This window comes from Haliotis rufescens, unplaced genomic scaffold (assembly GCF_023055435.1).
Source record: "Haliotis rufescens isolate VD_foot unplaced genomic scaffold, xgHalRufe1.0.p SCAF_6, whole genome shotgun sequence".
NCBI classification, from domain to species: domain Eukaryota; kingdom Metazoa; phylum Mollusca; class Gastropoda; order Lepetellida; family Haliotidae; genus Haliotis; species Haliotis rufescens.
The window spans coordinates 14,741,841-14,765,996 of NW_025964334.1; the positions used below are offsets into that span (position 1 = coordinate 14,741,841).

Consider the following 24,156-nt stretch of genomic DNA (forward strand, 5'->3'; position numbering starts at 1 on the left):
TGCAACATGAACTGATGTTGCATGTATCCTTACATGTAGTCTCTCTCTTACAACGGATACATATATGTAACATAAGGTAGGCACGTTGCTTTATTCTGTGAAGACCTTTTAGTCTTAAAGAGTTAAGATATTTGTCCAGTTTTATATTTACTATGTATACGTTCGGCATGGCTTACTTATTTTTTAGTCATTTTTGAATTATTATATGTGTTACGTTAGGGTTACACATAGAACTAGAGAACTGTAAACAGCCACACATATATATTCAAAATAAAACTACAGAGAAATATGTCTGAAATTTGACTTGGTATTTGAGAAGAGTGCAAATTACTTCATATCGATGTTCACTCCCCCGAAACAATTTTTTTTTTTTTTTTTTTTTTTTTTACAGTGGCCTAAGCATTTTGTTCATCTATACCAATATGTTCATTACTTTTCAGGTATATTTCAAAGTTTGATTATTGAGATGTTTCATTGTATGCCAGAGACTCCTTTTATGAGTGGTAATATGAAGTCAGTATGACCCATATCTATAAAGATATACATAAACTAACTAGAAAAAGAAACCATACACCCATGTTTGATGTTGGTTAAAATGATACAACAAGAAATGATTTTTCGATCGTGATGTATTTTTTACGGGTATCATAGTTGTTGATTGGTCTTTAACTTTTTCAGTGTTTCGGCATCTGTTTTCAGCCATGTAACGTTTATAATTTGTTTGTCAAATCCAATTTTTATGTGTATACTTTCTTTTCCCCGGCAGCTTATGTTTCGACATTCATATTTTATTCAACTTAGCATAAAAAAGTGGGTATATAAGGACAGTTTTAGCAACATGATATATGTTACCCAGAAGTTGTCATTAGCTACTTGATCCGCCGAAACTGTACTTCGGATATAACGAATTTCGGATGTAACGAACATGGGATAAACCGAACACGGTATAATACGAACTTGGGCTAGAACTTGGCTGGAGGTGATGGTATAACAATGTTTATATTTTTCATAAAATGTATTATGTATGTTGTGCTGCATCTGGGATATTGTTAGTATAGATATTCAACTCTTTTTTTTCAGGACCGCATCATTTACGAACAATATTTATGTTAACCATTATACATAGTTTTTTTCAGGCAATCTTAACGTTTTGAACGAAACATATATTTCTTCATTATTGACTACATATGTGTCAGTTGATGTATCCTGTTGATAATTACCTGTTCGTATAATATGCTTTAATTGCCGTCCGATGGGTATTTCATTATATTTGCTTGCCAGTATATTTATGAAACTGATTTATATTTAGCTGCTTGATCATGTGAAGAATGTACTTCGATTCGAATATAACGAATTTCGGAAGAAATTAACATTGGAATATATGTACTTCGGATGTAACGAACTTGGGATATAGCGAAACGACTTCGAGGGTCCATCTAAGTTCTATTTGCCTGGAGTCATGGAATGTATTATGTATACTGTGCTGTATTTGAGATTTTGTTAGTGCTTATATTTTACTCTCTTTTTTCAGTAGTGTATCATGTACTAACAATAATTATATGTTCGCATTCAGAAGATTTTTTTTCAGGCATTCTTAACATTTTGAAGATCACTTATATTTCTTTAAAACTGACTGAATCATATTGAATAATACCCCTTCATTTAACATGCGTTAATTGTATGCCAGACTTGCATATTTTATAATAATGTTTACAGCGGAATCGACTATATGTCTTTGTGCACATTGGTCCCTCCAGGAAGTGTGTCTATGATATAACTTTTGTTCTAGGTTTTAAAAAAAGTCTTATTATTATTGCAAACCTAATTAAGAGTGGGATGCTCGTTAATGTTCAATTTTTCATGTTTCCACTTTCTTCACATTCGGTTTAACCAGCCATATAAAGTAATATGGCCATATATTTTCTTCTGTATAATTATTTTCATATAATTATTCTGGCAATATCTTTTAACAAGTATGAACTTTTGTTTTACTAGTATGACCGTTTTCCTTTAATAAGTCTGACCATTTAGTTCAACTATTAAATAACAAGATGACCATTACTTTGAACTGACCTTGTTAATCCTTGAAGATTGAATAGCACCTTTTTTTCTCTGCACTGAACAGGCTTATAGTCTAAAAGTAAAATTGATGTCGTTTTTTTTAACATTTCTACGATATGACTTGAGCGATCCGCTCATTGGTCGGTTCACTCAAGGATCCTTAACACCAACGCATTTTCCACCCACTTCATTTCGTGATATCCTGTGTGTGTTAGATTTAAATATGAATATGCTTGTTCATTTTCTTACACTGACACGAAGCTCCCTGCAACCGAATATTTTATGTTGTTCTGAAGAAAGCACTCTCGATGATACAACGAGCCAGAATCCACTGAGCAAAAGGAAAAATAGTGATGAAACTTATATGAATGGAACACTGAAACACATGCATCTTCAATATTTCTCCTTGCATACCTTTGAACAATTATGCACACAGAAACCATTTCAAACTCCATATATGTACATAAATAATATGGAGTATGGCAAGATCAGGTACATATGTTTTGAAACAAATACCAATATTTAGTACAATTTAGTTTATGGTAATTGACATACAAATGGAACTTGATTTTCATTTTCCTTAATACTGTAATCTATTACTATGCATCTACTTGTATCTACAACCATTTCATGCTATATTCTTTGGGGGAAAGTTTACAGTTTATGTTCATTAAATATAGGAACACCCGATGCAAGCTTACCTGTATGAAATCGTAACTACATTGAGAGTTCAGTGTGGAGTTACCCTGTTCTATTTTAACACTGTTTGTTGAAATGTAAACCAGAAATAGGTCAATCCAATTATTTAGTCCTCATTTTGCAGGGCCTATGTGTCATATCTGCATAATTGGCCAGGCGTGTTTTACTCTAATAATGCAGTGTACAAGAATCCTTGCGTGGGAGAATATGCTTTTTTAAATCTCAACATTTCCTTTTCATGCATGTTCTGCATCGATTTACATTATTTGTATACTTACGGATGTAGTGTACACAACAAATCTTACTAGATCAGTGTGTTGTTGCGGTAGGCATTCATTAGATGTGGCAGCCATTAGATGTGGCAGCCAAAAAGCAAGTAATGTGGTAGTGGGAAGTAAATCTTGTATGATGAATCCAAATAAATGTTTTAAGGTAAATGGTAGTACTGCCAGAAGCTCATTTGTAATTTCGACATATATACCCGATGCCGCCAGGGTAACCACAGTGTGTTAGAAATGTCAAGAATCTCATGAAATATGAGTTAGCATGCGTATCAAATGATTTTGAATGATCTTATGACTTGCCAGGGTTGTCATTGTGCTCATTCTGTCACGTTGGTCCTCGGCATATCGATTCTTAAAAAGCACGTTGTTATGTCCGGGAACACAATAGAGAACAACACCCTGGGCAATTCGCATTCTGAAATATAAAATAACAGAGATTGTTTTCAGTGCCGATGAGTGTTAGAGGCACAGCTTCAATACACGCATGATCTTTCTACTAAAGGAGAAGTCGAACAATTTAAGTCTTAATCACAACACTTTGCTTTTCGGGACATCAAACTAACTAACGTTTATTGACAGATAGACAGACAGAGAGAGGGTCAGACAGGCGGATTATTTAAGTCTCAACTTATGTACACCAATATTATGAACATGTTAAAACGTATACAAATGTACACAACCCATTCGTGAAGAACTCTGGCAGACTATGCTACACATAATATAAAACAAATGCCTTTCTGCACACGAAAGTGAACATAAATGTTAATAATTTGTAAAAGAATCACCAAATTTAGGGCACAAGATACATAAAATTCCATAATAATACAGTAAAGCCCGACTGCAAAATATAATATAATATGGGGTTTGGCAACGTTAAAACGTGTCTCACATTTCTGTCTATCAGATAAATGCAAAAAATAAGTATCTGTAAAACAAGCTTAACATTCAAGATTAAAACGTAGATCCAAATACATGGGGCAATTAATTAAGACGTCTACGTCATCCTATATACAGTTATTTGTACACATAGAACAGATGCGTTGCTCATATATTTTCATATATCTCCAGTCGAATGGGGCAGCCCCGCATCTGAATGTAGAGTTTAGGCATTTTCATAGTTACATACATTTTAGAAATATAATTGGAGTTAATTGGATGTCAAATCTGAAGGCAAAATAATGGGGAACCGAACTTGAGCATTCGGTTCGACGAGCGTACCCTTCATCCGCTGTGCTACCAACCACATTATTTTCTGAGTGGTTATACATCTAAACCACATACCAACTTTCACTAGTAAACACCTTTCACTGCCCTCACTAGATTAGAACATCAATGAGTCGCATGACATAGACAAGAGGTATTTTACCATTGGAGGTGGACTGGTCTCAAATCCATGTATTTTCTATTTCAAAGTAGTTGAACACTGAACTCGGGTGTACAAAATTTGAATGGACTATTACAACCAGTTCGTAGTAGCTGAGTTCATACAGGTTCATACAGGCGAAGCGCGAAATACCCTTCGTCCCTACCACGTCAACGCTTGTGAGGTGAAGTTAAATGGGGTTTAACGTCGCGTCAGTGATTATTGCAATGTGTGTGAGTGTGTGGCTGCTTGTACTAGACCGGACTGATGCCGATTTATAGTGCTAGCACGCTGAGATTCCATGCCGCAGTTTAACATTAATACCCTACTCAGACACAGTATACCGACTCCGAGCCGACCAGTCCTCATTTTAACCCCTTTTTGCCGAGCGCCAGACAGGGTAACAACAAGTACATTCTTTTAACGCCTTTGGTATGACGCGGCCGGGGATCGAACCCCGAACTTTCCCTCTCCGGGCAGATGCTCTACCTCTAGACCACGGAGGCGGTCCTCAACGCCTATAGTTCCTGGTCGATAACATGGTATAAATAAAACTATTCATGTCTGCCCCTACCACCATGCTTAGGCTATCGGTTAAAGGGATGAGATTACGGACAAAACAAGAAAATATCAAATCTTTTCCACCTAGAACAAAAGGTCGACCTCACATTGTAATATGCTAATGATGGAATGATATTTGTGCCATTTCGTTGTGCCTAGCCTGAACCGCGCTTTTCCCGAGAGCGACTACTGGTATTGCAGATACATCACTCTTGAACTGGGAAGTTTAAACAGCCTGCTCGTGTGTCTGTTATATGTTATTGTCATAGGGACTGAGTTGGGACGGCCGTTTGTCTGAATGACCTAAGGCTTATTACCCTGTAGCCATGACGTGTTTATGTCTTGAATCACTTAATTGTCGTTATTTACAAGATGCTAATTCCAATTGTTAATCTCCATTGTGCTATCCACTGATTGTCTGTCATCCTGAACAAGCTGTGCTACTACGAAACTGATTAATTACTGTTGTTTATATTTATGACTAAATACATGTCAAGTTAACTTGGGTATGTAAGCCTTGGTCCAGAGAGGGAAATTAGTACAGACAGACAGACAGACAGACGTGTTTATTTATGTCTCACTCGTTGATATATTTAAAATTGTGTTAAATAACACAGATTGTATACATGTATGATCACATCATCTACGACCAATCGCACATCGATTTATCAGACACAATAAAACAAATGAATAAATACATACAATGATATTACATAAGGAGATTAAACATTGCTAAATATACACAGTATACTTAAAATAATCTGATGTATATATTTACAAACACAGGCACACACATCATCAATATAAAATCTGTCGGCGCTTATTTAAAATAGCATGGCAGGTTTTGGCAACGCAAGCTGAATCCTGGCTTTGCTGAAATACTAATATATTTGTCTGTACAGGACATTGCTGCATGTTGTAAGAAGTTTAGCTCAAGTAGAGAAGATCCGGAGCACCACCATCAACACTACTACCACTATGTTCTGACCCTGACACATACTTATGCTCCTTGTATAACGTAAACTCGTATATACATTGTACCGCAAGCCACCGACTCCTTGTTGTCACTTCCTACCGAGAACCATACGCCACCCCCTTGCACTTATGTAGTTTTAATATTGTTTGCATGTACTGAGTATATATTTCTTGTTTTGAAAAGCATAGACATGTATGTAGACTAATGTAAATGAATAGTTTGCCTACTATGTGTGTTTCACCAATGACACATGTCGTTACCCCACGTATATTGTGACTTCTTTATACTGACAAAAAAGTTTTATTTGTGTGTACTACGTCACGGGGTTACATAACTATTATTCAATTCTATCAATTGGTGAACTGTACCATAAAAACATGATTTATTTCTACGCCAATTGGCAAGTATTCTGTTTAGATTATCTATTTCGACTACAAATAGGAATAGATAGGGAGATACCGGATCTCCCTGTCTACATCCCCTTTCTAACATATCAAAAGGATGAAAGATGCCAATAGATGCTGATGTATTATCAGTTAAGATCTTTATGCATTTAATGATATTTTGTCCAAATCCCAACTTTCTAATACTTTTTCAATAAATTGTTTTGAGACTGTGTCAAAAAACTTTTCAAAATTAATTAATGACAGCAGGCCTGGCCTGTTTAACCTTCTAGTTTCAAAGATAATATCATAGTGTGTTCTTATATTTTGAGTTATGCATCTTCCAGGAATAAAGCATGTTTGGTTGTCATGCATAATTGTATTTAATGTTATAATTAGTCTGTTGATAATTTTCTGTCTTTATTTGGTTTTGGAAGACAAGTGATAATTCCTCTGTTCATTGTTATGGATAATCGATTATATTTAAAGGTTTCCTTCATAAATCTATGAATCTCCAAAAGAACTTAAAGAATTCAATCGGATATCCATCAATACCTTGGCTCTTATATGTTTCATGGACAGAACTGCTTTATTAATTTCTTCAATGCTAATGTCCCTCTCAAGATATTCTATGTCATCTTTACTTAGTTCAGGTGTTTTTATAGTGTTCATTTTAATATCATTGGCTTGTCCAGGTTTTTTTTATTGCATTGTACAGATTATTGTAGAAGTATTTGGACTCTTCTAGGATATATTTGCCATCTGTTTCTGTGTCTCCATTTTCATTTAAGATACTATTAATAAGCTTACTTGTGTAATTTCGATTTTCTAAATGACAAAAACAACTTGTTCTTTTTTTTCCTTCCTCGAACCATCTTATTCTATTTCGAATTAGAATTCCTCTTACTTCTTCTTCATGTATTTGTTCTAATTGTTTTTTATTAGTTGATAAGACACTTAATAATTCGTTTATATTTTGAAAGTCATTTCTGATAGTTTCTTCAAAAACTGATATTTTTCTGTTAGCTCTTTAATCTTTTGATGCTTTTTCTTTTTCAAAAAGACGAAAAAGAAGTGGCTTTACCCCGTAAATTCTTTAAGAAAATTTCAAGAAACAAAAAACCAGATATGTTCAGATTCAGTGTTGCATGTTCAATATGTTGGTCTACTTCTTCCGTTAATATGTTTTTAGCTATTTTAATGTACTCTCCGTTACGTAACAGTGAAGTATTAAATTTCCAGTAACCTCGACCTCTATCATTACTTAATGCATTTGAGATGGTTAATGTGATAGGGGAATTGTCGGATTGACAAGGCCTGTTATCATATGTCTTGTGAAACTAAAAAGAAAGCAAGTTTTGCTTCCTGCCTTGGATTGTTTTTCAACCATGTAAATGTTTTACTTTCCTCATTTGGTTCTCTCCATACTAAATCAAATTGTGCTATAGTTTCTAAAACAGCGATTCTTGCATTAGAGTTGTTTATATTTTTGTAATTTTCCAAATCACCTGATGGGTAAAGCACAAGAGTCAAATCACCACAGATGATCATAGATTCATTTTCGAATTTATCAATGTCCTTAAATAAATAGGCATAAAATAATGGCTCATCCTCATCCTCATCCGTATAACTTTCATTCCATCTAGTGTTATATCAGAAATAATATAATTGCCATTTTTTAACAACCAAACTTTGTTTGTAGATGTTTATTTCAATATTGTTATAAAATAGGATTGCAACACTCCCGGAATTAGACTTAAAAGGTTTTCTATTCACTATCTTTACTTTATTATCCATTACTGAAGAAAGTGTAAGTTAATTTAATGTAAATGTTTCCCTTGAGATTGTTGGACATAACTTTGGAAATGTTTTTTTTAAAGATTTTGACATAAAAAAACAAGATGAACGTAACAAACACCAAATTTCTGTTTTCTCTCCTCATTTAACAAAGGCAAGGTTACAGATAGTTCAACAAATATGTAATCAAATATCTGTATATTGTGGTGTTTGGTTGAGAGTTGGTAGGTCTTGAGGGTCGCCCCTTGTACTTGCATGTCGTTAACATACACGTTTTATTCACCTTTACATAAACAAAGGCGTCTGACTTACCATCGTTTTTATATCGCTCAGAACGTGGATTACAGGTACGCGGTCAGGTTCGGAGAATCACTACAATCTTCTGTCCGACTACATCAAGCCACGTGCCTGATGTTAGAGAATCCGTCTATATCAATCTATGTGTCTGATATAAGTGAACCCAACTAAATTATATAAATTCAATCTGACACTATCAAACATATGTGGTCGATGCCAGGAAATCCGACCATATGAATCCATGTGCTCGATGCTAAGAAGTATGATTATGTCAATCCATGTTCTCGAAGCCAGGGAATCCGTCTATATATCAATCCATGTGCTCGATGCCAGGGATCTGATTATATCAATTGGTGTGCCTGATCGGAGAGAATACGACTATATCAATCCATAGCTTTCATGTCATGGAATCCAGTTATATCAAATATCGAAGTGCTCGATGCCATGGAATCCGACTACATCAATCCATGTGCTTTACGTCAGTGAATTCGCTTATATAATCCCTGTGCATGATGCAAGGTAACCTGAGTGCTGTTAAGGATGCACTTTACATCCTTCGTAGTTAAGCTCAGAACTCACAATCCCCCTTCGTAGTAGAAGGAGTTGTTCAATGAGAAACTATATGATCTATTGACGTCCACTGTTGAATATGGTCCTTTAAGAGGAAACATAGCAGGTACTATCTGTAACCGATTTACGTTTTGAGCCGACAAAGGGGAAGATCTTTCTTATAACTTAGATATTGGTTGGGGTTGTCCTATTGTGTGCCCATGGACACATGTTGATAGTTTCAGTTTAAGTAACTGGCGAGTGAGAGTCTTGAAATTACTGTCATCAGCATATTCGTAAGACCAGGGCCACCTCGAAAGACAACTGTACGAGCAACAGGGCTCTACCACGTCTGGTGAGGCATCTGTCCGAAACCGGCTACAATCATTTGGATTGAAGTCACGAAGGGTCATCAAACGTGCCTTGTTAACTGATCATCACCAGAAGCTTCGATTGGCTTGGTGTATGGCTCGACGTCATTGGAATCTGAGGTTATGGTGACAGATCCATTGGTCTGATGAAAGCAGATTCTTGCTGCACCTCACAGATGAGCGAATGCAGGTTTGGAGACACAGAAAGAATGCCAAGGAACATTGTCCGTCTGGTGGGGCGCAATATTTCATGACTGTAAACTTAACGTGGTAACAATACGAAGCACTCTCAACGGCGATCGTTACATCCAGAACATCCTCAATTCTGTTGTGGTGCCACGTCTTGATGATCATGCACAATCATCCACCCGATCAGTGTTTATGGACGACAACGCTTGACCCCATAGTCCTTGTGCTGTGACTGCATTTATGAAAGAACACTCAAGAAGATCTTTGCCTTTGCTCTCTACGAGACCAGATTTGAATCCTTCAGATCATGTTTGGGACATTCGTGGACGTCGGCTGCAGGCAATTGATCCGTCAGTTCAGAAGATGGCATCTTTGGAGGCTATATTGTATCGGAAGTGCCATCAGTTACCTCTTGATTGTATCAGAAGACGCACTGGAGGAATGAGGAGAAGGGTAGAATCTGTCATCCAGGCACTGGGCTGGTACACTCGCTACTGATTTTCAGGATTGTGATTATCTTTGTAATATAACAATGAACAGTAATGGTCGTTCATTCATGATCATGGAACTCCCCAGATCCATAATTTTTGCGGTTATCAATTTTGATTATTTACAGTACTCTCTCAACTGTGTTATTAGTACAATTAAAATAAATATTGAACACCCCTCTCTGTGTTTTCATAAGTCAAGAATCTCATCTTACACAAGACAGTTAACGCTCCATCACAGCTCAGGCTTGACGTGAATGATACCCTGTTCTTATACAGACATGGTCGTAAAATCCGGGGGTGCTTATTTAATTTCTATGTGTATTAAGACGGATTTGGGTTCTGAACCATTTGGCAAATATTACAATGTCTAAGCGAGGATAGCTTGCGACACTGCATCACATACAAGCGAAATTATCATTAATATTTTATTTGGACGTAAGGTTGTTAAAATGATTATTTTGTTTTCAATGTTCCACCAGCTCCGAAAAGTAACTACCTTAGTTTGTTTCCCTAATATGTTTTTTACTGCCTGTTAAGAAATAGTTTTTCTACTCAAATTACATATTTGCTCCATACTCTAACCCTTTCACTAGACGCCTTGATGACTAGTGTCATGTATGTTTACATTATTTTATGTGGCATTGGAGTGAGTTCTTATATTCGGAAGTGCAAAATGGTACAAGGTTATTCAGAAGGTTTTTTTTTATCACGGGTCTGCACTCACTTCTGACTTAACTGCTGCATTATGTATTGACCATTCGCTTCTTGGGAAGTATTCTGGCTAAGTTGGAGGCGCGTTAAATATGAGATGATATTATAAATATATAATATATATGTCAGTCGAAGCGACATGATTCACGTCACACAATATTAGTTTTTTAAATTATCTGTTTGCTGTCTCGTCAGATTGGCTCATGCGATTGGCCAGTTCAGATCCGGGGTATTCGCAGTGGAGTGTAAAGAAATTAACCTACTTCGTGAGGCCGCTAATGTATGTTACTGATGACTGAACGCTGTGTGACTTTGTGAATATACCGAACCATGTTATCACTTTACCGTCATTGTCCGATTTGTGAAAAAAAAAAAGAAGATTTTTTTCAAGGTATGTTCAGTGCTTCGTCCGTTTCATCCACGGTATACCATAAAAAAGCTAACGTTAAAAGTGCTTTCTCATTTATTATTTATGAGGCGCAAGCTGACACTAGAAGTCGCTGACGTCACATATGATCCCCATGGCCCAAACACGAGAGATCGGGTGACACGGATTGCGTTTGTGTTGTGTTGTGTGGTACGATTTAAGTGCAACATTTGAAGCGTACCATAAACACAACTGGGACACATGTAAGACTTGATGTAAAGTTTGTGTTGTACGTTTCACACGTTTGAGACCAATTTGTGTATACGGTTAGGCGCGTACTATTGAAACCAATTTTACGGGTTATGTTTGTCGTGTACTTTATACACTGTCGAGACCAATTTACGTGTGACGTTTGGCGGGGACTTTATACACTGTTGAGACTAATTTACGTGTTATGTTTGGCGTGTGTTATACACTGTTGAGAGCAATTTACGTGTGACGTTTGGCGTTCGTTATACACTGTTGAGAGCAATTTACATGTGACGTTTGGCGTGTACTTTATACACTGTTGAGAGCAATCTGCCTGTGATGTTTGGCATTAGTGAGTATGGATTTACGCCGTTGTTAACCACTAGGCTACCCGACCGCCCCTTTTTGGCATGTGTTATACACTGTTGAGACCAATTTACATGTGACACTTGGCATGTGCGACACACACTGGTGTTAAAAAATCTCTCACTTGCCAACTGTCATATCATACCAATTTTGTACCAATTTTGTATTTGGATACTGCCTCATTCAAATATACAACTCAATATTTTCTAAGGACCAACATAGCATACAGCAAATATGTTGCCCTTGGCAAATATTGAGCGGTATAAATACAATTACTGAATTGTACCATGTACCACTATGAGCGGTTTGGGTGAAATTCCTGTGATCTGAACACACGGTTGAGACCAAGTGTGAAGTAAAAGCTATGTTTGTCGTAAGAGGCGACTATGCTTATCGTAAGAGGCGACTATGCTTGTCGTAAGAGGCGACTATGCTTGTCGTAAAAGGCGACTGTGCTTGTCGTAAGAGGCGACTATGCTTGTCGTAAGAGGCGACTATGCTTGTCGTAAAAGGCGACTATGCTTGTCGTAAGAGGCGACTTTGCTTGTCGTAAAATGCGACTATGCTTGGCGTAAGAGGCGACTATGCTTGGCGTGAGAGGCGACTAACGGGATCGGGTGGTCAGGCTCGCTGACTTGGTTGATGCATTTCATCGATCCCAATTGCGTAGATCGATGCTCGTGATATTAACCACTGGATTGTCTGGTCCAGACTCGATTATTTACAGACCGCCGTCATATAGCTGGATTATTGCTGAGTGCGGCGTCAAACAACAAACAAACAAACCAACAACCAAATCTATGAACTTTGTATATCTTTTGTGGAAAAGATACATATCTATACTTGTAGGAATAAGATATCTGTACAATTATAAAAGAGTCATCACCCTCTGATGAAATCGATGAATCATAAACCACATCGTCAATAATTTTTATTTTGAAATTAAACAAACATTTAAAAGGACATGTTTAAGAATACATAAATATGAAACGTAACGCCAGAGAATGACAAGTTTCGATTATCACCCGGAACAGATTCCATGGGAGGTGAAATGCAAAATAGCGGTGAAAATTATATGAATGGATCACTGAAAATCAGTGATGACACCAGGTGTTCGCGAAAAGAACCCTACCAGCAGCACCCGCAACGCACCCAATGTGCATAAAAATGTTAATATTTGTTTGTTGCCTGACACCCACAGAAGTACAGAAGTTTTTTGTTTGTTGTTTTACGCCGCACTCAGCAATATTCCAGCTATATGATGGCGGTCTGTAAATAATCGAGTCTGGACCAGACAATCCAGTGATTGACATCCTTAGCATCGGTCCACGCAATTGGGATCGATGACATGTATCAACCAAGTCAGCGAGCCTGACCACCTGATCGATCCCGTTAGTCGCCTTTTACGACAAGCATAGTCGCCTTTTACGGCAAGCATGGGTTGCTGAAGACCTATTCTCTTCCGGATCTTCACGGGTCAGTACAGAAGTAAACAAACCAGTAGTTAAGTGATGGGCAAGAAAATCCAATGAACCGACATCACAGTTATTGAAGCACGTTCTTTATTTGCATGATAAAATGAGGTATCAAAAATAGTTGTCATTGGCGAAGTCAGTTTCGTGTAAAGCGAAACATCGGGCATAACAAAAGGTATGATATATGACGAAATGGCGGGTATAACGAACTTTCAGATATATGGAATTGGCTCATATAGTGAAATGACAGATATAGAGAAACGGCAGATATAATGAACTGTTAGCTATGACGAAACGATGTATTTAATGAACTGTCGGATGTATGCTGGACTTCGGATCTAACGCATTGATATTAATGTCAATCAGAGTTTCTTATATCAGGAACAGCCATTTATTGTATTTCAAAAAGTGTACTTAACATCTTACTTTTCGCAAATCCCATCCAAATCAAGTCCAAATCAATATAATACATTAAAGTTACATAATAGTCGAAATCTCTGCTTACATGCCACAGTAATCTGTATATTGTTAAAAAAGAGTAAATACTTTAAGTGATTATCGTATTTTATTTATGCATGAGGAAAAGTGTATTTCACTGTAATGTAAAGGCATTGTACCAGTAGCCAATGCTTTACATACGGGTACGTTTCGGTAAACAAAAGCTACCTTTTCGTGACGTGTTTCCTCGATATGAAAATCTCCTCTCGGAGAACGAGTGATACTAAAATTAACTTCATTGTGTTCATTGTTTACACCTGTCAATACGGACCAATGCCGTAGATGGTCTCGTGTGTCACTGAAACGACCGAACCTTTTCGGAGAGCGGGAGGTATTCACGCATTTTTTGCCTGATTCCATTGTAACGTGCTCTACCATTGCATCATTTATAAAGAGAACACAATGACTTTACATTATTATTTAAGCGTACATAGCATGAATCGAATCATCTTTCAGTACAACGAAGATATTCACAGCTGTTATCTATTCTGATGATTATATTCAGGTCATTAATCTGGCCATGGTTACGTTTGATCCTCATTCGAAAGCGGATTTCGGTGTCAGGATGGCCACGCCCTGTCAATAAGACAATGACTTGAAAGTCTGCTTGCATAAAATGCTCTTCAACCTCGAAAATCCAAATTCGTCCGGTTTGATGAGGTTAAGCACCTGATATCTCATTTATATATAATGTAATACACCCTAAACAATTCAAAAACGATTGACTAGAGCTTATAAGCGCCAAAAAACATTTCCATCCTCATAAGAAATCTCCACTAAAAGCAGTCCCTATTGCACGATTCCGACATTATCATAAGCATGTGTTTATGATTTATTAAGAAATTGTGATGATACCAGTTGTTTTCGAAAGGGTGGGCCTAACCTTCCCCGCCAGTTGCACCTATCACAAACACAAGCAAATACAAGTCAATTATTCACCTGAAAAGATATCACGGACACATATAGTTCTAGCCAAAATAGGGATTAGCATCGGACATCATTTTGTCACTGATGCGTCAAATTTTTGAAATGTTCTCCAGATGTCTACCGTTAAAAAAGTTTTACTAATTAATAAGGCCTTGGATGATCCCTGATCAAACAGCTTTTGAGTAAGAGTCATACGACGCTCTTTGAAATCTTCGTAGAAAGGGTATCCTCATTTGTATCCAAACAATTGTAAAATATAGACTCCATAGACTAGAGCTGCTGGAATATTGATCGACATAAAGAATAATTTGACTGTTGGAAAGTTGAAGACAGCCCCCTTGTCATACAGTCTTGTCGATAGTGTTGGGTCACTCTGAATTGAATCGTTTACATAAATCTAAATATGAAACAGATGAGGCGGTTTCACTTGTATCTTTTTATTTCAGTAGAGGTGGGTAAATCAGAGTAAGGAAACTGGCTGTTTGATCACTATTGAACGATATCAGATCATCTGTGTACCTTAACTTAAATTTAACGTCTTGAACAAATTCCCTTGTTTTGATTTTGTCATTTCATTGCGATTCGCATGCATACAGAAACAAATCAACAGGAAGGGGAGCATACGAAAAATATTTAAACCTCGTAAATCCAATTTACGTCCGGAATGACGAGGGTAAGTAAAACTGACAAAACCCTTTCCATATTCATAAGAAATCTCTGCCAAAAGCAGAGTCCACTGTGCGATTCCAGCTATATCATGAAGCGAATTTCATTTAACAAAGTCTGATTATTTCACGAGATAAAAGCATGTATAACCATAATATAGAAACTGCCAGAAATATGACAATAAATCCTTCTCAGACAACCACTGCTCAAAAATGTTTATATACACTGTATACTGAACAAAACAATTAGGGATCATGAAGAAGTTTATATACAATACATATGTAAAGAAACCTCACAACAATAATGATATCCCCCTAAAATATTCAATATCCATCACCATTTTTGTTTAGTATTAGGCTCATGTGTTTTCACGAATCACATGCAATGTATTTTAGCTTAAATTCGTTTGGCATAATCTTTGTAGAAGGAGTATGTTTGTACATGCGAAAGAAGGGTTGTGTTTTGCCATTTGGATGAACGATAAATTAATTTAGGAAGTTGTTCTGAGTTTGGAGAAAAACAGGATTTGTTTCATCGTCCGCTTAAAAGGAAGCAGCTGCCGCTTTAGATCCGGATGAAGATTAATTATACACCTAGATATTTAAAGAAGTAAAATCGACAAAGACACTCAAGGACATTTCGTTCACTTTAATATTGTCTTTTTACGGAAATTTTATTTGTGTATTTTGGGTATATTCATAACAGGTATTAAACAGATGGTAGCACAACACTGATGCACTGACAACATTATATTATAGTGTTTATTATTATATACCTTTTCAATTAATATACACGTGCCTGTCCATATCTAAGAAACGCCTCATTGATGGTGTTGTAAATATTGCTTTGATATTTGTTATGATGTTATGCTTAATATTCATTTTTTAAATGTCATTAATTTATTATTATACTGTTTTCTAAGAATAAGCTGACACAAACAAGCTATGGTGCAATCGCAACTATCCCGAGAAGCACACAAGCCATTTATTACAAGATTTTATATATGTGTTAAAGGACTCACGATTTAACGTCAAGCACTGCAAAACAGCAAGGGTCCCCAGAATCCTGTTTGTAGTCCTTCAATCATGTTTCCTTCACGTGGACTTAAAATGTTCCTTTGTCAGTTTAAAGAGGGCTGCACGATCGCAGTAGTAGTAGTAGTAGTAGTAGTAGTAGTAGTAGTAGTAGTAGTAGATGTTGTCCTTAATCATGTATCCTTCACGCGCAATTAAAATGTTCCTTTTTCAGTTTAAAGAGGGCTGCACGATCGCAGAAGTAGTAGTAGTGGTAGTGGTAGTGGTAGTAGTAGCAACAGCAGATGTTGTGGAAGTTATACCAGTGTACACTACCAGTACGAAATACAATAAATGTAACCATGATGACGGTGATTAGCACTTCCGTTTCAGCATACAGAAAGAATACAACTTATCATTCGAGGTTATATTCATATTTTACCTCCCCCAATGAAATATAATCAACCCAAGCAACATATAATGTGACAAAGGGTCTTGCCCTGCATTTAAAAATAAATCTGTTTGTATAAGTACTTCATTTTAAATATCTTAAATAGTTCAGTATCGTGGAAACAAGGTCTAACCTCAAGTGCGAACAATATTGTATATACTGCCTGTCATGTACGGTGACTATAACCAACCTTCACTCACTCCCTTATCAATAATCAGAACGTCCTGTGAGTTAATATTTCAAATGTTATTATTATCATAAGGGAACAATATTTTTGGCAAAACCGGAGTATTGTGCCCTACGTTCTAATCATACAATTAGCAAATGAAATTTATACAAATGTATATTTCCATATTCAAACATGTGTATCTGTGGGAAAAAACATGTACTTTAGATTGAAGTCTTTAAATCAGAAATTGGATTTGAACAAATATGAAGAAAAATACAAAATAAAACTGAATTATTTATTAACATATGTTGATATCATGCTTATTTCAAATCCTAAAAAGCCCTATCGGCATGTCAAAAGTTATGGGAAACTTTTCATTTCAGTCCTGATGTCACTTAAAGAAAACACGTTATCAGAAAAAAAATGATTATGCTTGTTTTAAGTTTGTAACCCCAATATAACAAGCCTCTGCGTGTTATTGATTCATCGTCGACTGTGTGTTACAGATGTGAACATGTAGCAATCGAACAACTGTAGTAATTCGAACAAGATACACATTGGTTAAAGATACTAGCGTGAGATTATTCAAAACATTTGGCGACTGCTAAAATAAAAAAAGAGCATTGTAGATTAACTGGTGATGGAATACGGCTTTAAGCATATATTCCGTGTATAAATAATCCGATGTTTTTAGATCATGTTCTGTTGATAAGTGGTTGAATAAGACGTCACAGCATAAGCAACCTCATGTATCAATCCCGTATCATAAAGCATTATCGGGGGCGGTCTGGTAGCCTAGTGGTTAAAGTGTTCGCTCGTCACACCGAAGACCCGGGTTCGATTATCCACATGGGTATAATGTGTGAAGACCATTTCTGGTGTCCCCGCTGTGATTACTGGAATAACTCTAAAGGCGGCGTGAAACCATACTCACACGAAAAGCTTTATTGCCAATGGACTATTCTCGGGGTTTTTGTTGTTCATGCTTTACATGCCCTTTTCGGACCTTTAGATTCACGGTTATCGTGAACTAGTATTTTATTGTACGATATAATCTTGAAGATCTGGAATGATTGTCTGTATATGCATATGGCGCTTCTGGTGCACTTTCAAGACAAAATTATATTTTACACGGAAAATTTAAAATCATTGAACAAATGTGAAGTCACATGATGAATAATTTGACAGGGGAAAACAATAAGCTTAAAATAAGAGTTTTTCCTGTGGCTAAAAACATAGAGGATATTCCGTGTAATATAATACATGATTATCTAATGCATCAATGAGGAAAGTCTAATAATGATGATCGTATCTATTCGTGTCAGTGATAATTATTTATATTTTGCCATTTTTATCCTTCATGTTGGCACTGTATGTTTTGGTTTTTAAAATATATATTTGTTGCTTTTTTTAAAAGTTATATTCCTACCTGAAACAATAGACATTGTCATAACATTATGATGTGCCATAAATTTTGATTAGGAACAGTGTTCATCTTTAGACAGGTGTTCCATCGCGGGAATTCGCCACATGAATATTTGTTTATGCGCCTTCGAAACAACAGCTGATGATTCTGCTGACTTATACGGCACAGAACGGACGAGGTGTCCATTATATTGACAAATCGCCCGCCAAGCAAGCGAAACACGTGGTTGTGTTAGTTCAACATCTGGTTGTTAGGTGAAAAGTAATTATATAAATTGGGAAAATCTCATTGGCGGACCAGAATTTGGATATATATCACTGACACGCTACAGTAGCAGATTTATCGATTCTATCAATTATACATGAAGCAGCAAGTTGAATTTCATTGATTCTGATATCCGCGATGACAAATAACAGCTTTATTAACTTCGTGTTAACGACACAGCATGTTGTTATCTGCCTGCGCGTTATTAATCGCTGTAAACAGGGCGTATGTTGTCTAGTGGGTCTTTTATAACGCTTCTCTAGTGCACTCTTTGACACAGCTCGACCAGACTGAGCTGATGTCTTATTTACCAATGAGTCAGCTATGACGTACGTGCAGCCACCGACCAACCAGAATGAGCTCGTAGGTGCTTCCCCCTTCATTTATTTATAGCTCTCCATATATGTCGCTTGGGGTCAATTTCTAGCTATGTGATTGGCTGACCTCATTTCCCTTCTGGTTATGAGGACAAATAATTCCGAGAAGACAACGACTGAAACCTGTATATAGCTATAAGTCCTCGGCGTGTTAATTCATTCTTACTCTACCGTTGGATATACAAACAGCACCGATGCCGACCGGTGGGTTTTGAAACCTTGTCTATCTTATAACACTGAGGTGTCAACATTGCTTAAGCGATCTGCTTTTCATTTCGCTATTTTACTTTTACTTTTACTTTATCTATCGTATTGAAAAGTTTTATTTTGCACGTGCGCCACTTAAGAGACACTTTTCTAAATGAAGTTTGATATTTTAAGTTATTAACTTGTGTTGTTATTATTAATTTTGCATGGTATGAAATGTAGATATCTTCTTGAATAAGTTCTTGTTGTTGTCATAATTCAACTTTCAACATGTTATATATTATATTTGTACTTGCGCTGGTATTGTTACTCTTGCATGGTATGACACTTTGTTTATATCTATCTTAATAAGCCCGTTGTAGTTAACATCTTTATAACTGTTAAAATTGTTATATGTTTATGTAGACTTCTTAAATGTCTCTCTTGTTAATGAGGATGAACAAAAATTGAATTATATTTGATTATATTCTAGATTTCCACGTCATCAAGCTCTATCACGACTTGTGTCAAACACCCATCAAATCAGAGGATATGCTGCACTCTGACCAACAGGTACGTTTGTTAAAACAAGAGAAAAGCTTCTTATGTTATAAGCAAACAATTAAATAAATATTAAAATATTGTTTTCAGACTTTAAAAAATGCAAAATTTGTTTTAGGTTCCTCAAACCAACACGGTGTTCTCCGAAGACTTCACCCGGGTGTCTGTGAAGACAGAGCCAGAGGTGTACCAGTACGACTTCACCGGGAACATTTTAGATACTTTCTCCTCTGCGGCGTTCCCTGCTCCCCTCGCCGGCTGCACATCAGTTACAGAGGTACCCGACCAGCAACTGAACGAGGGAGGGAGTCCCACTCATCTCATTGACTTGGACATGTATGACCGAAGTGACATCACCATGTATGACCAAAATGTCAGTGATGACAAACAAGTGCAGCAGGTTTTCTACCCGACTCCCAACCCAGACATCGCTATGGACGATGGCCTGGATGTGCTCTACGTTCTGGCCACGAGAGACATCAAAGAAGAGTGTGTCGTACTACAAATATGTAAAGGTATGCACTGAGATGATAAACTAACAACAGTATGGGTGTGTAATGTTTTAAGAGGGAGATTATAGGACTTCTCCTTTTGCTCATATCGTATAAAAAAGACACTATATACGGAGAGGGTGGGGGGCTGTTTTTTATATTATCAAAGCCTGGCCGTGCTTCGCGTTTGCTAGACTGCTATTTCGTTTGGGGGAGATTTTGTTAAAGTTATTATTTTATTATTTTTTTAAATAGTTTAATCCTCTGCACGGTCTCGCCAAGGGGGACATCACAGAAGAATGTATCGCATTTGGGAAGACTGCGATTTGGTTCGTTATTTGTTAATGTTATTATTTTTTGTCAATAGTTTAATTTATTTCAACAGATCCTACTCGATGGTCGACCGAGGATGTCGGGAAATGGATCACACACATGTGTAGGAAGATGTCCATCCCTGACGTGACGCTCGAGCTCTTTGACATGAACGGCAAATGTCTCTGTCTCCTCTCGCAAGCTGACTTCGAATGGCGATCCCCAGTTGGAGGGCCTCATCTCCACGCCCAGTTGGAAATATGGAAGAATTGTAAGCAAGAGAGAGAGGGAGAGAGGGAGAGAGAGAGAGAGAGAGACGGGGGGGGGGGGGGGGGGGGGGGGGAGGTGGGGAGAGGCTATCATATATATACGTCACTTATCCTGTGTGTGTGTATATATATATATATAAATATATATATATATATATATATATATATATATATATGTGTGTGTGTGTGTGTGTGTGTGTTTGGATGAGAACACGCTAATATCCTCACATCAAAGGAAAATGTCGTGACTTCAGAAACGCATCACTGAAACTTACAGATAAATAATACTTATTCGTATTACATTAACCTTCAGTTGAAAGAAATTGCGATATTCACAGTCATTTCCCTGTTTTGAATGTTAAATCATGTAATTACTGGATTTTTTACTGCCATTAATCGCTCATAAACATCACCAGGGGCCGGCAGCACGCAATAGGAGAGCACAAAGACATGTCAGTAGGGGCTTTTGGGTGGATATGCATCAGTGAAATCATGACTGATGGCTATATACATGTGTAGATTTCTGGCCGCGGGCATGTACATTTCACAACCGTGTCAACATGACCTATACTTTCTATTGGAAGAATGAAAAACACTGTATATGTGTATATGTGACCTGATGCTATCTTGTTTTGAGCTGCATTTGCCTCTGAGAAATACCATTCTTATCTGAAACGTGACGCGTAAGTCGATTGTTTACGACTTGGCAGTGGAGGTGGACCGCGCGCGCGCCGCTCCCATGCCCCTCAAAAGTGAGGGTTTGTTTACATTCGAATACCTTTACGTGTAACAACAGGATAAGTGACGTATTGTCTAGCCTTGACCTTTAATCCAGAAAGGGCATTACCTACAAAATGTCACTCACTTTGCTTGGCTCGTTCTCAGCCAATCATCACCGATCTCCGAGCTCAAGAATGTCCGACATCAAATATTTTTTCTCCATGAAAATAACAATCCCCGTGGGTAATAAACTTCACGTATAACAAAGCCTTCTAAAAGATTGTTGGTTTGAAGATATGAATAGATAAACGGCAGTAGCTATCACGATCCGGTTGACTAACCAAGCGTAAAGCTTGTCCAGGCAGTTTTAATCTATTGTAAGTGCAGGCGAGTGCGAGATTGTTGTGTCACCGACGCAAAACAATGACAGAACAGCTTGCCTGTAACGGGGACGATGTCACCTGACACACAGCTGAAGTCCATGTAATGTCACGAATAAACCAATGTCACAATATTACACAGTATTAACAAATTCGCGAATAAAATAATCTCACAACGATATAGCGATAATTAAATCTGTTGTTTTATTTACCCATAAACCGTCCCAACCTCAATAACCCCATTCTTTATTTTGCAGATTTTAAAATGGAGGAGATAAGCGAGACAGGCCGTTTCCAGTCAGACAGCCTGGCCGACTCACCTATGACTCTGGAGGGGAGCCGCTTCTGCGCCTCCCCCAGCAGCTCGTCGCCTGGGTCCCCGGGGTCGTCAAGCCTCGACAGCAACCCAAGCTCGCCACCCCGCAGCCAAATGCTTGACGAATTATTTACATACCGTAAGTTGACATCCTACTTCACTTTTCCGTCTGTAAATGTCGCGGCTTTAAAATGCAAGCTATGACTTGCTACCTGCTTCGTATAATATCCTGGATAATAAACTGCATTGGCGCAAAAGTTTCTCCCTGTATCCACAGTTATGCAGAGAAACTTACAATTTCACGTGAGTGAGATCAGATATCAAATTTCACCACAAAGACCACAAACACAGTGAATATCCGCACTTCAGTATTGTGGGAGTGACCTACATGTTTTGCGCATGCCGTGAGAATAATGGCGGTAGATTTAAAATATTAAACCAAAGAGAATCACCTTTTGTTGAGCCGTGAAACTGATCGGACAAGGAATTCGCAACACCATCGAAATTATCACGCAAGACGACGACTTATTACTTAATCTGTTGAGCATTAGCGCAGCATGCTGCGTAAGACGTTGGCTCCATCAAACCGGGTTCGATTTACACATTGGTTCAAAACGCCAAGCCAAAAGTTAGCACCCCCATTGTTAATGATAAATAAAGGTATAAGCTTCATGTCACCACCTACTTTGATTATCGATTGAATTTGTGTGAACTCATGCTCATAATATTCATTCTATTTTTCCAGGAGCTTCAACGCATGAGAAAGAAGAGCCACGTGAAAAAACAGCACCGTTACCAACACAACATAAGCAAACAATTCATCTGTGGCAGTTTTTGAAAGACTTGTTATTGAAACCCCAGTCATTCAGCGGTTGTATTAAATGGGTGGACAGGTCGAAAGGAATATTCAAAATTGAGGACTCAGGCAGAGTGGCAAAAGAATGGGGCCGCAGGAAGAACAGGCCGCTAATGAATTACGACAAGCTGAGTCGGTCCATCCGTCAGTACTACAAGAAAGGGATCATCAGGAAAACAGAGCACTCAAAACGACTTGTTTATCAGTTCTGCGCACCGTACTTGTAACAACAGCGTTGATTCGCTGTTTGTGATCACGTGATCTCCTCCCTAGGAGAAGCGCTTTTGGATTGGTCACCGTTAAGTCAGGACATTTTTGTTGTCGAGAGGGTGATGCGATCAGATATTGGAGCGCTCATTGGCTGTGATACAGGTCAGGTGGCCCATTGTTACCGCACAACAATATGACGTATACTATACGTAACAATCACGTCACAGAGGCGCCAGATTTACCTGAGCCAAATCCAGAAGGCAGCAACTCAATTTTGTTCGTTCAAAATTGACCAGATCCCATTGCATGTAGATCTGTGAATCTTCATGGTATCTGAAAAGGTTTAATGTTTAGGTATTTCATTCTGTAGTTCGAAACACCCAAGCGTGTACAGCATGAGCAGGCAACAGATACCCAAATTCTCTCATATATCGAAACATGTCATTACATTTCACAGCTGTTAAACAAACTGTCTCAAAGAGGCTTAACTTATTATTGTTGTAGTCGCACAAAGTGTATGTGTAAATATGTTTAGGCGAAACCAACGTTAACCCAAATGGTGCTTTGAACATTCTATCGTGTGTCCCGTTTAATAGGAGATACTCCTGAACGGGCTTTTGTGTGTACATAAATCTCCATGTTTTTTATTTCTGTTTTATACAAAATAACTACAAAATACATGAAATAAAATGAAATTGAAAATATTATTTATTTGTCCTTTTCTTTCACGAGAGGTGACCCTGTGAATTGCAACACCATATGCAAATGGTATATTTGGGGATATACTTTGCTACACTTCTCCGAGTGCGATGTCAAATCCACCGGAATAGCTCCTGAAACCTGGAAGTTAATCCACAAGCTTAAGGGGAAGTATC

At 37.5% G+C, this 24,156-nt stretch overlaps 1 protein-coding gene across 2 annotated transcripts; it reads left to right on the forward strand.

Annotated features, from left to right (window-relative positions):
- Positions 1–23,985, forward strand: LOC124135436 (SAM pointed domain-containing Ets transcription factor-like). Of its 2 annotated transcripts, none has more exons than XM_046500761.2 (6): positions 1–76; positions 19,660–19,739; positions 19,846–20,242; positions 20,604–20,801; positions 22,157–22,354; positions 22,961–23,985. In XM_046500761.2, exons 2-6 carry the CDS (start codon positions 19,719–19,721, stop codon positions 23,296–23,298), a joined length of 1,152 nt encoding a protein of 383 aa, XP_046356717.1. In that variant the 5' UTR covers positions 1–76; positions 19,660–19,718; the 3' UTR covers positions 23,299–23,985. The 2 variants fall into 2 exon arrangements, with proteins under 2 accessions (XP_046356717.1, XP_046356716.1); XM_046500760.2 differs by lacking the exon at positions 1–76 and adding an exon at positions 19,029–19,184.
- The last annotated feature ends 171 nt before the right edge of the window (positions 23,986–24,156 follow it).

Coding starts and splice junctions, on each gene's coding strand:
- LOC124135436 (XM_046500760.2), top strand. Junction 19,740..19,845: donor TGCTGCACTCTGACCAACAG/GTACGTTTGTTA, acceptor AATTTGTTTTAG/GTTCCTCAAACCAACACGGT. Junction 22,355..22,960: donor TGACGAATTATTTACATACC/GTAAGTTGACAT, acceptor CTATTTTTCCAG/GAGCTTCAACGCATGAGAAA.